The following is a 12565-nucleotide window of genomic DNA, read 5'->3' as shown; positions in this document are numbered from 1 at the left end:
CACCCATGAAGTCTCGAGGCGGATTGATATCGTCGAAAATTTCAATCCCAAACTGTCAAACGGCCTGATAAGGGAGAGGATATAATTATAAAAAAACCTAACGCGCGCGGGATCAAGGGGAAGGATTAACTCTGAGCCAATTCTGGCATCTACGTGACGAGTGGCTCCCGTTTTCTTTTCCTCTTCATGGGGTGCCAGATGACATAGTCGTCCTGCGCGGCTCACCCCAAGCTAGCTGTTCATCCCGCGCCGCTTTAAATATAATGGGGGAAATCCAAAGAAAATGGGAGGACTGACGCTTTCCTGGGGAGGTTAGAGCAAAAGCAACGAGCAGACAGTTCGGGCAGGTAAATCATTTCTACATTCGATATTGAAACTCCATAAATTGTCAATTGAAGAAACCAAAGTCAAATTCAAAAATCCTGTTTACATATTCCATCCCAAACGTGACTAAAGTAGGGGAAGGAATTACCTTTGATTAATTACATTCTATTATTTTATAATATTGTGTGTACACATGTTGCAACAATTGTGTGCAATTCACCGTATCAACATCGAATGATACCATTATAATATAAAGTCATTCTTGCGTTCTCTATCTTCACTCTAATTAGTTACAAAATATTTATATCATAGTTCTTTTTCATTTGTGTCTGTCAGAAATGTTCTTATTGTTTATGTGATCGTCATTACTTGTTACATATAAAATTGATCATCTAACTGATTTTCTACATCCTTGTGCTAGTTGATTTTGACGTCGTATACTTAACATGCTTAAAAGTGAAATAGCGGTAAATTGAATGCAGAATTATGTGACTTATTTAAAGTTGTTAAAGGTGAAGATGAATAGTTTGAACTTAAATGTATGAACACCAAGAATATGCCAATCTATTAAGATACTGATATTAACATTTGATTTAATCGGAATATTCAAGATAAGATTTTACGAAAATTAGAAGAATTCCGAAGGTCAAGATAGTAGATGATCACTATCAACTATAATAAAATTAAGCATCAATGTAAACCAACTTGAACCAATGCAAGGTTCAGCACCATATATCTATCTTCTTACAGAAATTAATGACAAAAAAGCTTGCATCAATATCAAAAACAATGATAATGCTTACTTTGCTTGGGCCATGGTATCAGTTTTATATCCATCAGATCAGTTAAAATATCCAGGACGATCATCATCATATCCACATTACCCCCTTTGTTGAATCTATCAGAAACATGATTCGAGAAGCAGAATAACGTCTCTATGAATGTTTACATTCTACAGAAAACAGGTATTGGAGATAACATCAGGAACACTGTTTTACCAACTTACTTAACGAAGGCTAAAAGGAACCAGCATGTTAATCTTGTAATGATATAAAATGTATACTATAATGACGAAGAAGTAAAGGAAGGTGATATTAATAGAGTTGAATATTTTCAGTATCACTTTGTTTGGATTAAAAATTTATCGCGGTTTTCGTCTTCAGAAGTGTCTCAATATAAAAGCAACATTTTATTTTGTGCACGGTGTTTTCATTATTTTTATCGCTCATAACGTTTAGAAAAGCATCTGAAGAATTATAGTAAACTTAATAATTGCAAAGTTCGATTACCTTGTAAGGATTCTATGATTTTAAAATCAAAAATTTTAGTAATAAGATTGAAGTACCTTTTGCAAACCACGCAGATTTAGAGTACCTATTAATATCAACTAAAGATAACAAAAAATATCAGGAACATATCCCCTGTAATGTAGGGTATGTTACGGTTCAAATTCTTTCTTTTACAAGGGTTTTTGGGGGGAAGATTGTAGAAAATGAAATTTTGTTTAAGAATTGGTTGGGTTCCTAGGTCCGCTATCCACTTAATGGCGGATCGGACCAGTTGGAAAGCAATATGCTTCCGCGGTTGTGGTTCACGAAACCCTCATCCTTGGGAAAGCATCTATGGTGCAAAATTTAAGACTTGCGGTTTCATCCAGGGCAGAGGCAACTCATCAGATCATTTACGAAACATTTGGGCGAATACTTAGTGAAGTTTCGTTTGTGTGACTCTTTTAGATTTATGATGTCAGTTTTTTCTTCACAAAAATTTTAAATGGTTAGAGAACCTAGCAGATTTGAAGGTGGAAGATGTGTTTGATGAGTCGCTTATTGGCTACATCCTCAAAGTTGATCTGGAATATACAAAAGAATTCCCTAGTCTACACAAGTATCTTCGTTTCTGCCCAGAACGCGATGTTCCACCTGGATCAGAAGAAGGAAAACTATTGACTACTTTGAAAGACAAAGTTAAATATGTTATTCATTACCGAAATTTGAAACAAGCTATCACACATGACTTAAAACTTACTAAAATTCATAGAGTTCTCAGTATTAATCAATCTCCGAGGTTCAAACTTTACACTGATCTCAACACTTAATTACGAGCTTTATCAAAAAATGACTGACAAAAATTTGTAGACTGTTTAAAAAGAGACACCTAAAAAAAAGTAAATCAAAATCTGAAACAATCTCAGAAACATAAGCTGAATTCAGTAAGACAAGTGAAAATTGCTCTTAGCGCTAATGATGATAAAAGATATATAATAAAAGATTCTTTGGACACTGTTCATGGGGTCATTATAGCCTTATGGAGATATAAATGAAAAGGTAGTTAATAACGAAGTATTGGAAACAGTAACATGTACCACATTAAGTATTATTATGTTATTATATATCTTATTATGTGTATAAAAAAAAATTTCTTGACTATATTCTGCTTAATTAATTTAAAAACAAATTCACAAATTCATATAGTACGTTTTACTTCCCTCCCCGTATTACCGCATGTTCTGTTTTCAGTCCAAATTTGATAAAACTGATACAACGTTCCGTTGCCAGAAAGATAAACAGTGAACTATGTACTTACTAATTGTCCTATTTATTCATTCAAAAAAAGCGGTGCTCCTTCTATTGATAAAAAACTCTCATTATATCTAGCGCTGGCTGGTGTAAAAACAAAGGAAGTGAATATGAAAGATAAGAAATGACTTTTGTAACATTGACGTTGTATAATTCATAGCGAAAAATTTTATTGTATGAACATCAAGAAAACTTTATAAGAAGACTGAACCGAAGAAGCTGATTGTCAATCAAACTTTCCCATCCGACAAGTGAGTTTTTGTTAAATATTAATTTCTTTTTGTCTGGAATCAAATATTTATGTAAAAATCATGTACATGTATGTAGTACAATTTATATGAAATTAATTCAAATTTGTAAACAGATGCCATACTTGCCCTCTCCGTCGTAAATTTATAAGAAAATATGAAAAACGAATTGAGCTTTAAAAATACATGGGAAATTGTCCCAGAACCCCCTTAGCTATACTACCAACGTCGTTGATGATGCATTGTTAGCAACGCGCCTTCTGCCAGTTGATTCCGTTATGGAATCACTTTTTCCCTCTCTTATGTATATTCGGGTCTGCGAATTTAAGTGTCACCTCGTCTTGGCCTCTTGCACGCCGAGCAATCCGCTGAAGTCTGAGGCAGTTCCTTTGTAGGTTTGACTATCTGCCAGGAGTTTCGCTGGTGTGCAATAAGGTTCAACAGTTCCTCCATTCTCATTATGCCATTTTCGGCATCCATGGAAAACTTTCGCAGCTACATTTTCCGGAGGACCAACCCGCACTTTTTGAGTAGCCTATCTTTCTCTACCCTTGTTTTTCGGATGAGGTCTATCCTCTCCGATCAGATGACTTGCATTTCCGCCTGGTTGGGGGTTCGTCGCCCTTTCTTCTTGATAAAGAGGTTTCACGCCGCTCAGAATTTCTTTTCCCGCGTCCCCTTCTCCGAACTCCAATTCGATGACGCCTCTCCTTTTTGGCCGCCAGGACACTTAGCCTCCGTGGTGTCACTCGCTTTTTCAGTTCCGGTCGCCTTCGCCGCTTGGGGCAGCAGGCCTTCTTATTTTCAATAGGTGACCGTTGTAACTTCGCGCTCTTTGTAAGGACTCTGCAGTGGAATTTCGCTTTTTACCTGCCAGAAGTCGTGAGCATGGTGTGTTGCTCCTTCTAAAAATTTCGCTTGTTGCCGGTTGGGTCCTCGTGTTTATTATTGCTGTTTTTGTTGTTGATGCCGCCATTTAAGGTTGGGTTCCGTGGTGGCATAACTGTAAACGTATTAGCAACCATGCCAGGGTTATTATCGGGATGGAAGCAGTTGTAACATTAACCTGAAAGCCGTTTCCAGGAGATGACACTGTTTTGTACTAAGGTAACAGAATGACACAGCTGTCAGCTGATGTGCAACCTATTCCGAATCGTTTGCGAAATCATGAATCAATGCTATACGGGGTCGTCATCGTGTCTGTGGTTTGGAAATATTATAAGAAGGATCGTTCAAATTGGTAGACCAGTAGCTTACTCCAAGCTACAATTTTTATTTGACAGTGTATATATATTTCGGGAGCAACTTACCCCCTTCATCAGTAGAAAGCTACTGAAAACAATTGCGATTATACGGTTCTATTTATACTTAAACATTAATTACCTAAATTACTTTTTTTTTAAAAAAAAACTTTAAACTATTAACCTAATTACCTGTATATTACCGCGGCGAGTCTTATCAATTTTGAGGGGCAATTACCGGAATCCGTGTTTAATAACCGCGTCGCGTCTTCTGTCAAAATTTCTAGACTTTTCCAAGGGTCCAAGGTTGTCGTTCGGTTTGTATGGCACAAGAGTTTCGCGTTGAATGGTATGGGCTTTCTCGACTATGTGCGCTGCAACTGATGATCTTATGGACGACTTATCGCTTCCTTGATGTGTTCACTAAATTTAGTCGTTATCAGGCGTCTAGTCTGTCCTATGTATATTTTATTACAGTCGCTGCACGTTATTCGGTGGATCCCGCTTTTTTCTTCCGCTGCCAAAGGATCCTTGATGCTTCCCAGTAAATTCCGCAAGGTGGACGATCGACTCGAACCTACGACTTGCAGTTGGAATTTTTTTACCCAATTCCTGATGTTGTTAAATAGGTAGGAATACGGGATACTTATCCTTCTGGTGGTTATCTCCTTCTGCTGCGAAAATAGTGTTGTATAGGCATGCTTATTGTGTTGCTTGATTTTCCTTCCAATCAATTTCTCAATAGTCTGAGGATTATACCTATTCTCAATAGCGGTGTCAATAATATGCCGTCGTTCCTTATTGAAACCGTATTCTGAAAGAGGGTATGTGATCAGTCGGTGAATCATGCAACTATAGGCAGCCATTTTTTGGGAAAATGTGTGCTGTGAAGTTGCTGGTATCGTTCTCTGCGTTGCTGTGGGCTTACGGTATATCTCGAACTTAGGCTTGCGCTAGAGTTGACGATATTTAGATCCAGGAAGGGTAGAGCCTCATCCTTTTCTATCTCTAGCATAAACTCGATTTTATGATGAATCTTGTTTATATAGGAGATGACCATGTCTATATTGTCTCTTCCAACAATCGCAAATACGTCATCTACATAACTAAACCATACTTTAGGCATTATTCCCCTCGATTTAATTTCTTTTTCGATTGATAACATGAACCTTTCAGTGAGTAACGGCGAGAGGCGGTTCCTGATTGCTACTCCTGAAGTAGGATCGTTGTCATCCAGCAACTTCGCCCTGTTTGTCCGAGCCCATTTGCCTCGGACGGGTTCCTAGACCAATAATGTTAGGATAAATTGTAAGTAAGTTTTATTATACTAATAATTGTACCTTGACACCTGCCTTGTTAAAAGGACGCAAAGCAGAGCACCAGTCGCATATCCAAGCATTTATCTGTCTTTTTTTTTAAACAAACACGAGAAAAACTTTCAATCGCAACTGGCCTTGCATTCAATATAGACCTATACCGCTATGAAAGTCATGGCAGGGCTCCAAATCAATCCGTGCTCGAAGAGGATTGTTGTATTATACCTACATGGGAGGTGCTCACGTTAAACCTTCATCGAATATCGTCCTACGCTTTCCCACTTTTCTTATCAATCACGTTGTTGTTTGAATGGGGAATCGAAAAAAGAAAGAAAGAAAGACCTTTAATTCGTTGACACAAATTAACTCCTTTAATGATACATTCCGATAAGTATGACACGAGTATAACTATTGTAGATGTACATGATGCATCTTATGAGGAGGAATTGTGTACATAATAGTAATGACAACGCGTGAATAATTCTATAGTGATTAGGAATGAGGCCATATACAAAGTCTAATTAATGCTAATACAACGCTTTTCTCTTAGATGTTCCAAGAACTTTTGCAAGTGCTGCCAGACGTTGTCCGTTTTTGAGGATCTAAGGTTTCACTACTTGTTGGAAAAGGTGCTGACGAATATATGGCTCGAATCGTTTATAGCACATTCACCTGTTGCACGCATAATAGTAAGTGTCTAATATTTATATTTCTCATCTGATATATTAAATGAATTGCCCGAAACTTTTCGTTTTTGGAGCCTTTTTTCCAATTATAGAAAACACTAGTATGTACGCAGAATAGTTCCACAATTCTTCTATGAAGTAAATAATCATTAAGGCCACAATTCTGCGCTACGTTTTGGCTAATTCATCATGCTGTAAATTGCTGAGAATGAGTAAGCGCAACGTAAAATCTGAAGATTAAATGATATTATTTCTATTCAATAATTATACCCTTTCACATTCACTTACTGCGAGAAAAGTCGGTAGGTTTATCGGTACTATACCACCAGCGAGAATCAATTTGCAGTTTTGTGATCTATGCATGATTAAAAGTATCGAACGTCTAAATGCACGATCCTGATCAGGCCAATTAGAACTATAAGCTGCATCTGCAAGATCTTCACTTAACGATTGGAATTGATGAGCAAGAACGCAAATTGGCAAAATTTGAAACATAAGGGCGAATGCGAACGCAACATTGAAAACTAATTCCGAGAGTTCCATACTAGTAGAAACGACAGATGTCGTTAAAATACAGAGAAGAATGCTAGCAATTAAAAGTTCAACAAAAAACATTTTTGATAGGGTTTCATCTAAAATTTCATAAATCCTGAAATGTAAGGAAACGTTCCTAGTTTATTTTATCTGAAGTGAATCTGATTTTATCTTGAACTAGCGATACTCACCTCAAAATGGTGACGTGATATTCAACAAAGGGTGCGATCTTCGATTGAGTATGGCATTCTAGTTCTCCTGAACCTATACGCAACAACTGTTGAGATAGAATTTTTAAATGTGCATTTAACAACAGAAAACATATAGGCGGATACATGTCGCTGGCAACAGTTTGGAGTACTATGAAATGTCCAGCAATGCAATCATAGAGAAATTTGATAAAAATGTACTTTTCAAACGGAGACCACAGTGGCAATATCGACATTTCGCCCGAAGTGAAAAGAAAACCTGATATTCTGCTATACACTGCAGATAAAGTAATAGTGAAGAAAAATTTTAATATTTTTTGTCCTTTTTCTATTGCATTTTTTGCCAAAACTTGATCCTCTGGTGCAGTTACATTTCCATCTAAGATATGAAAATAATTTTCCAGTTGAAGCAGCTTCTTACGAACCAAAACCATCAGGAGACACTGCATAACTTTGCAGAAGACAGCAAGGTAGTATGTGATGTTATTCAGAAGACACTTGAGATTTTCACAGAATACAATATCCAGGACTACCGTTGATATCAACACTACATTTAGACCGAAAACAAAACTGATCCAAACAAAATAACATTTTTTATACTTTTTCCAGGGAGCTACACATAATATTTGCCAAATTAGATGAATTCGCTTCAAGCCGAGATAAGTATCAACACCTTCCATCATGTATTATGATCAAGTAGATACTGAAAGGCAAGAAGACAAGTCAACAGCCAAGAAGGAGAAGTCAATACCAACGAAGATTTATAAATAAATTATTTGCACTAAAGAGTCACGGAGCTAACCGTATTGTCTGAATTTTTAATGCTTAAGCTTTAAGGAAACTTACTTAGCAAACATGTTGAATTTAATTATATACTTTCCACCATTTATGGATTTGCATAGAAATAAACTTTTTAAGTGAAAATCAAATTTGTGAAATTTATACGTATGTAGATTAAGTTTGCGGGGATAGGGGGAGAATTATGTGCGTAGCTGTATTTCTGCAAAGTTACAAACTTTATAAAGACATTGCCATGCCAGGTTGTAGATTCATATATAGAATGCTCAATATACCTTATTAAGATTTTGTTTAAATGTAAATGTTAAAAATGTTGCAATGTAACATGGTCATATCCATCTGCGGCTTTGCGGTAGCTGCAGAATTTCATTCGCCTTGTCCAATAACAATCCGACCAGGGAGCGCATTTACTAATATACAACATTTCATCCAACACACTCCTTACAATTTCCTAATTCCCCCCACCCCCTAATTCACTTATATTGAAAAATTAGTTTTTAAACTGATCAATTTAATTTTCCTTTTCATGAATTTGTTTACAGAACTATGGTTCGACATGGAGTACAAAGTTCAGGTTTGGAGCCAATGATGATGAAATTAGCCGGCCTTGACCAGCGAAAAGCTGGAGAGAGGGAGTCGATTTACAGACGGAAAAGAATTGCGGGCGGTAGCATGCCACAATCAGAAGTAATAATTTTGTGGATTATTAAATTTACCAGGAAGTGTTGCGGTGTAATCTCCTAATAGTGATTAAGATGCGATTAAGTGTGCGACTGAGGCGATGGAGTAGCGATTCAGAATGATAGAAGGAAAGGAATTTTGGGTAAAGAGTAGTTGCGGCAGAGGAGGTTATCCCTGAATGAATGAAATGAAAAAGGTGTGAAGATATTTGTTGGGAAATAGAGAAGTGAAACATGTGTGCACAATTGGAGGGACCGTTTAAAAAAGTGAAAAGATGTAAATTTTGATGGCATATTGTGTAAAGATTTTGGTTGAAAGGAGGAAGTATGATTGTATGATGTGCAATGAGTTGGTACTTATGGTTCAAAACGATAGTGATTGCTTAGTTAATTAGTTTACTTTAATGGAGCTGCTCCGAGCATTTACGTGATGAGGCCGGCCAGCCGCATATGAATTGCAAGGTTGTCGCATATGAATTGCAGGGCCATTTCTTCCTACTGCTCACATTGGCTGCATATAGCCGAAACCACCACCATAATTTCTTGCAGATGGTAATTTAAGAAGCAGTGTCCCGTTAAAAGCTTTACTAGGATTTTCCTGTCCCAATTCTTAAGGGACAACAAAAATACCGCTGTAGAGGCCCCGGGTTCTTTCACAAGGGTTTTCGCCTGTCGGTAACAATTCAAATTTCTGCCCTCGGTTAAATCTTTGAAATTTCACCCTTTAGAGTAGACTTGACAGTGGATGATCTGATGGAAAAAGACTCTTGGCGAGCCAATCTGTCAGCTATCTCATTACGAGCGATGTTTGAGTGCTCTGGCACCCACCTCAGAAATGTTTTGTTTTGTGGGCCAAGTTTCACGTGGTAACTCCACATCAACTGGATTGTCATGTTGTTACTGTTTAGTGCTGATAATGCTGCCGATAAGATGGCAGAAAAGATTCGAATGGTGCGACCCGCCATTTTTGTTCCAAGCATTCTTCTTCTGCCAATGATATCGTATATATCTCCGTCTGGAATATAGTCGTAATTTTTACGAAAGGTCACCCGATCCGTCCTCCGTCCGCCGGTGAAGATTATTAAGTATGTAATTCCGAAAGAATCACGGCCATTTATCGAACATTCTTCTCTTTTGGTGATTACGACAGAATATGTCTTTTTCGAATCTGAAACCATATGATCGATCGGCATTCGAACCACTAGATGCTTGTCAAGGAATTTCCGCAGACAGACTCAGACATTTACCTGACACAAGGACAGAAGAAGAAAAATATGTCTTTTTTTTCAGGTGCGTTCTCTTCACAAAACAATTCTTCAGACTTGGAAATATATTTCGAGTTTATAATATATACATACTTTTTTGTTGACACCTGCAACGCCTTTTAATTGTTAAGTTCGACCTCTCCATACATACGTACAACATGATTAGATCATTAAGACGTTAATGTTCGTTATTCAGCCGAATACTAAAATTTAAATACATAAAAAAAATTGTGTTAGCACTTGGAAATATTAATTAAATAGAATTCGGATTCATACTCGTAAATGCGAATACATTTGCACTCACTTTCGGACGTAAGAATACCGCCTTATTCGTATTAAATGTGTAGTTTTTGAGAACGGGTACTTGAAGGAATTAACATTTTCAAACCTTTGTACTCCTCCATTTGCCAACCAACTTCAAAACTAATAGCGGGTTCGAAAAGTACCGACCGAGGCCTTTAATTTGATACCCCACATGAACGTATTCGGTGAAAAAAAATTTACACCTCTTTTTTGTCTGTATGGTTACCCCTCCATAACCTCAATGTGAAGTTATGTTACTCACTGCATGCAAGTGGATCCACAGGTTCCACCTTTGTACCAAATTTCGTATAGATAGGAATAACCTAACTGAGATAATAGGTGTGCCAGACAGACAGGCGGCCGAACAGGCAGAGATTTTGTTTAAAATTAACAACTAAAACTTACAATCCGCCGCTCATATGAGTTCACTTTATACGATGATGATGACGTCATCATCGTATGTAATAAATTCATCTTAGAATGTAATAAATTCACGTGAAATGGCAAACTTTAACCATCCATTTCTTTGTTAATGATAGTTGAACTTACTTCAAACTTTTTAGTTGATGATGTCCTATCTTATCACTTATACTAGTGCCAGAATTTTCTACTTTCAGAGTGGGTAAATTTCTAAAATATAGTAATATGCTAATATTAACTTCATTTGAGAAGTTATCGGAATGGGATGTATTTCGAGGCCTAGATTTCATATGGTTTTTCGGTTGCATAGGTTCCAAGAACGAGCCTTATTTCACTTTTTGGGGTACGTTGAGTCCTCACTCCCCTGAGTTTCGTTGAATATCAGAAATAAGATCATTTTCGAAAACTGCTAATTGAGTCCTTTCATTCGATACCACACACGGCCTCAGTCAGTGAAAAAAAATGTGGCACTCCCTTTTCGCACGTAAAAGGAGCCCAGCTTGAACTTAACAGAAAATGGCGCCACTTGTTATATGTAAAGGGATCACAGACCACATATTCTCCCCCAACTTCGTGACAATAGATTCAGCCGCTTCCAAGTAAAACGGGTGTGACGGGCAGACAGGCAGACAGACGAACAGACAGAAATTGAATGGATTTTAATAAGGTTGTGTTTCGCACAAAACCTTAAAAAGCATCATGGAAGTAGAAGCAAGTATTGAATCCAAATTATTGATTCATAAATGGAAAGGGGGTTCAAGAAGGGTGAAGTATTATTCATAAGACGACAAACAAAGTACTGGCATCCTTGTGTTTTATGGGAATGATACACAATTGCTCATTGCTGACTAAATGTCCTTTGGTATAACGTTTGTATAGTAAGTAATTCTTTACAGAATTTAATAGTGGGTATTTCCTGAGTTGTCCTAGATTTCCGTACTTTATGGATGCTATATCGTTTGGGTTCCAGATACTTAGGTAGCAAGGAAGAAATGCTTGGAGAGTAGTAGTGAGTGCGGGTTTCCTTTATGGCTTCCCTACTATTTTACGGAGATTTCAATGGATTATTCAATATTAGTGGAAGATGAAAATGTCAGTGACAGTTGTGATCCAAATTGGACCAATAACTGAGTATGGAAAAGTAGCAGGAATATGATAGGTTTATGTTTATTGCGCATATAGAGAGGAGTGGGAAACGAAATTTTACGCCCGGTGTAAGTGAATCGGGTGGAGTGTATTATCTTGTATATCAAGCAAGAGTTGGGGGTGTATGCGGTGTTAGTGTCATGATTCAAATGATAACGGGCATGCACTCTTCAAAGCGGATTTTTGTTGTGATTTATGTTGACGGATGTGAATAAGAGTTTGAGGAAGGAAACCAGATGTGAGGTTTTCAGAATTGAATCTTGTTATTGCGTATATCGTTAACTAAGCTATCTTATGAGTGTAGAACCGGGTACAAGCTTAGGTTCGACCGTCCAGAAAGTAGTCGCTGTATGTCCTTACCTAATTTTGCAGCACTATGTAAATGTTTGTAAACAAAAGGAGAAACAATTTCATATCCAAAATGCAACTTTTCAAATAATTTTTCTCTAAATGGCTTTTTTCACATTTGTAGAAAATCTAATTCAAAAACTAATAAAGCGATCATTATGAAATTTACAGCTATGATTCTTTAAAAAATTACAAAGAATATGAATCAATGTCTGGTATGATATCATATTTTTCTATAATTAGTGAAGAAAGGTAATAAAAAATTATTTCTACGCAAACAAAAATTCCAGAATTCATGTTTTTTTTTTCCAAATTTGTCGGTTATTATTCATTATTAAAATTACGTTTAGGTATATTATAAGATGACTGGCGGCAGATGCATTTGTATTGAAGAGTATAGTGCAGTGCCCAATATCAGAAAGTGTTAGGACGGTGAGACTCCTTAAACCGTAACTCACTGGACTAGAG

General features: G+C 37.0%; 2 protein-coding genes across 2 annotated transcripts in view; one reads left to right on the top strand and one right to left on the bottom strand.

The window, feature by feature from the left end:
* The window catches only part of LOC119655692 (odorant receptor 22b-like), a 153498-nt gene that overhangs the window by 31024 nt on the left and 109909 nt on the right, over positions 1 to 12565 (top strand). The gene's annotated exons all lie outside the window — the stretch shown is intronic.
* Positions 6397 to 7828, bottom strand: LOC119655671 (odorant receptor 59a-like). The gene is made up of 3 exons (XM_038061664.1): positions 7120 to 7828; positions 6683 to 7043; positions 6397 to 6624 (listed from the first exon to the last, which is right to left on the bottom strand). The coding sequence occupies exons 1-3, from the start codon at positions 7818 to 7820 to the stop codon at positions 6574 to 6576; spliced, it is 1113 nt and encodes a 370-aa protein (XP_037917592.1). The 5' UTR covers positions 7821 to 7828; the 3' UTR covers positions 6397 to 6573.

This window comes from Hermetia illucens, chromosome 1 (assembly GCF_905115235.1).
Source record: "Hermetia illucens chromosome 1, iHerIll2.2.curated.20191125, whole genome shotgun sequence".
NCBI classification, from domain to species: Eukaryota; Metazoa; Arthropoda; class Insecta; order Diptera; family Stratiomyidae; genus Hermetia; species Hermetia illucens.
The sequence above is the reverse complement of the archived record's forward strand: the minus strand, read 5'-3'. Positions and strand labels throughout refer to the sequence as shown.

Excerpts from the sequence above, each read along its gene's own strand:
- LOC119655671 (XM_038061664.1), bottom strand. The coding sequence starts at position 7,820 with ATGATGGAAGGTGTTGATACTTATCTCGGCTTGAAGCGAATTCATCTA. Across the intron at positions 7,044-7,119 it reads TATCACGTCACCATTTTGAG|GATTTATGAAATTTTAGATG; the intron begins GTGAGTATCGCT and ends CTTACATTTCAG. Across the intron at positions 6,625-6,682 it reads ACCTACCGACTTTTCTCGCA|ATTTTACGTTGCGCTTACTC; the intron begins GTAAGTGAATGT and ends TTTAATCTTCAG.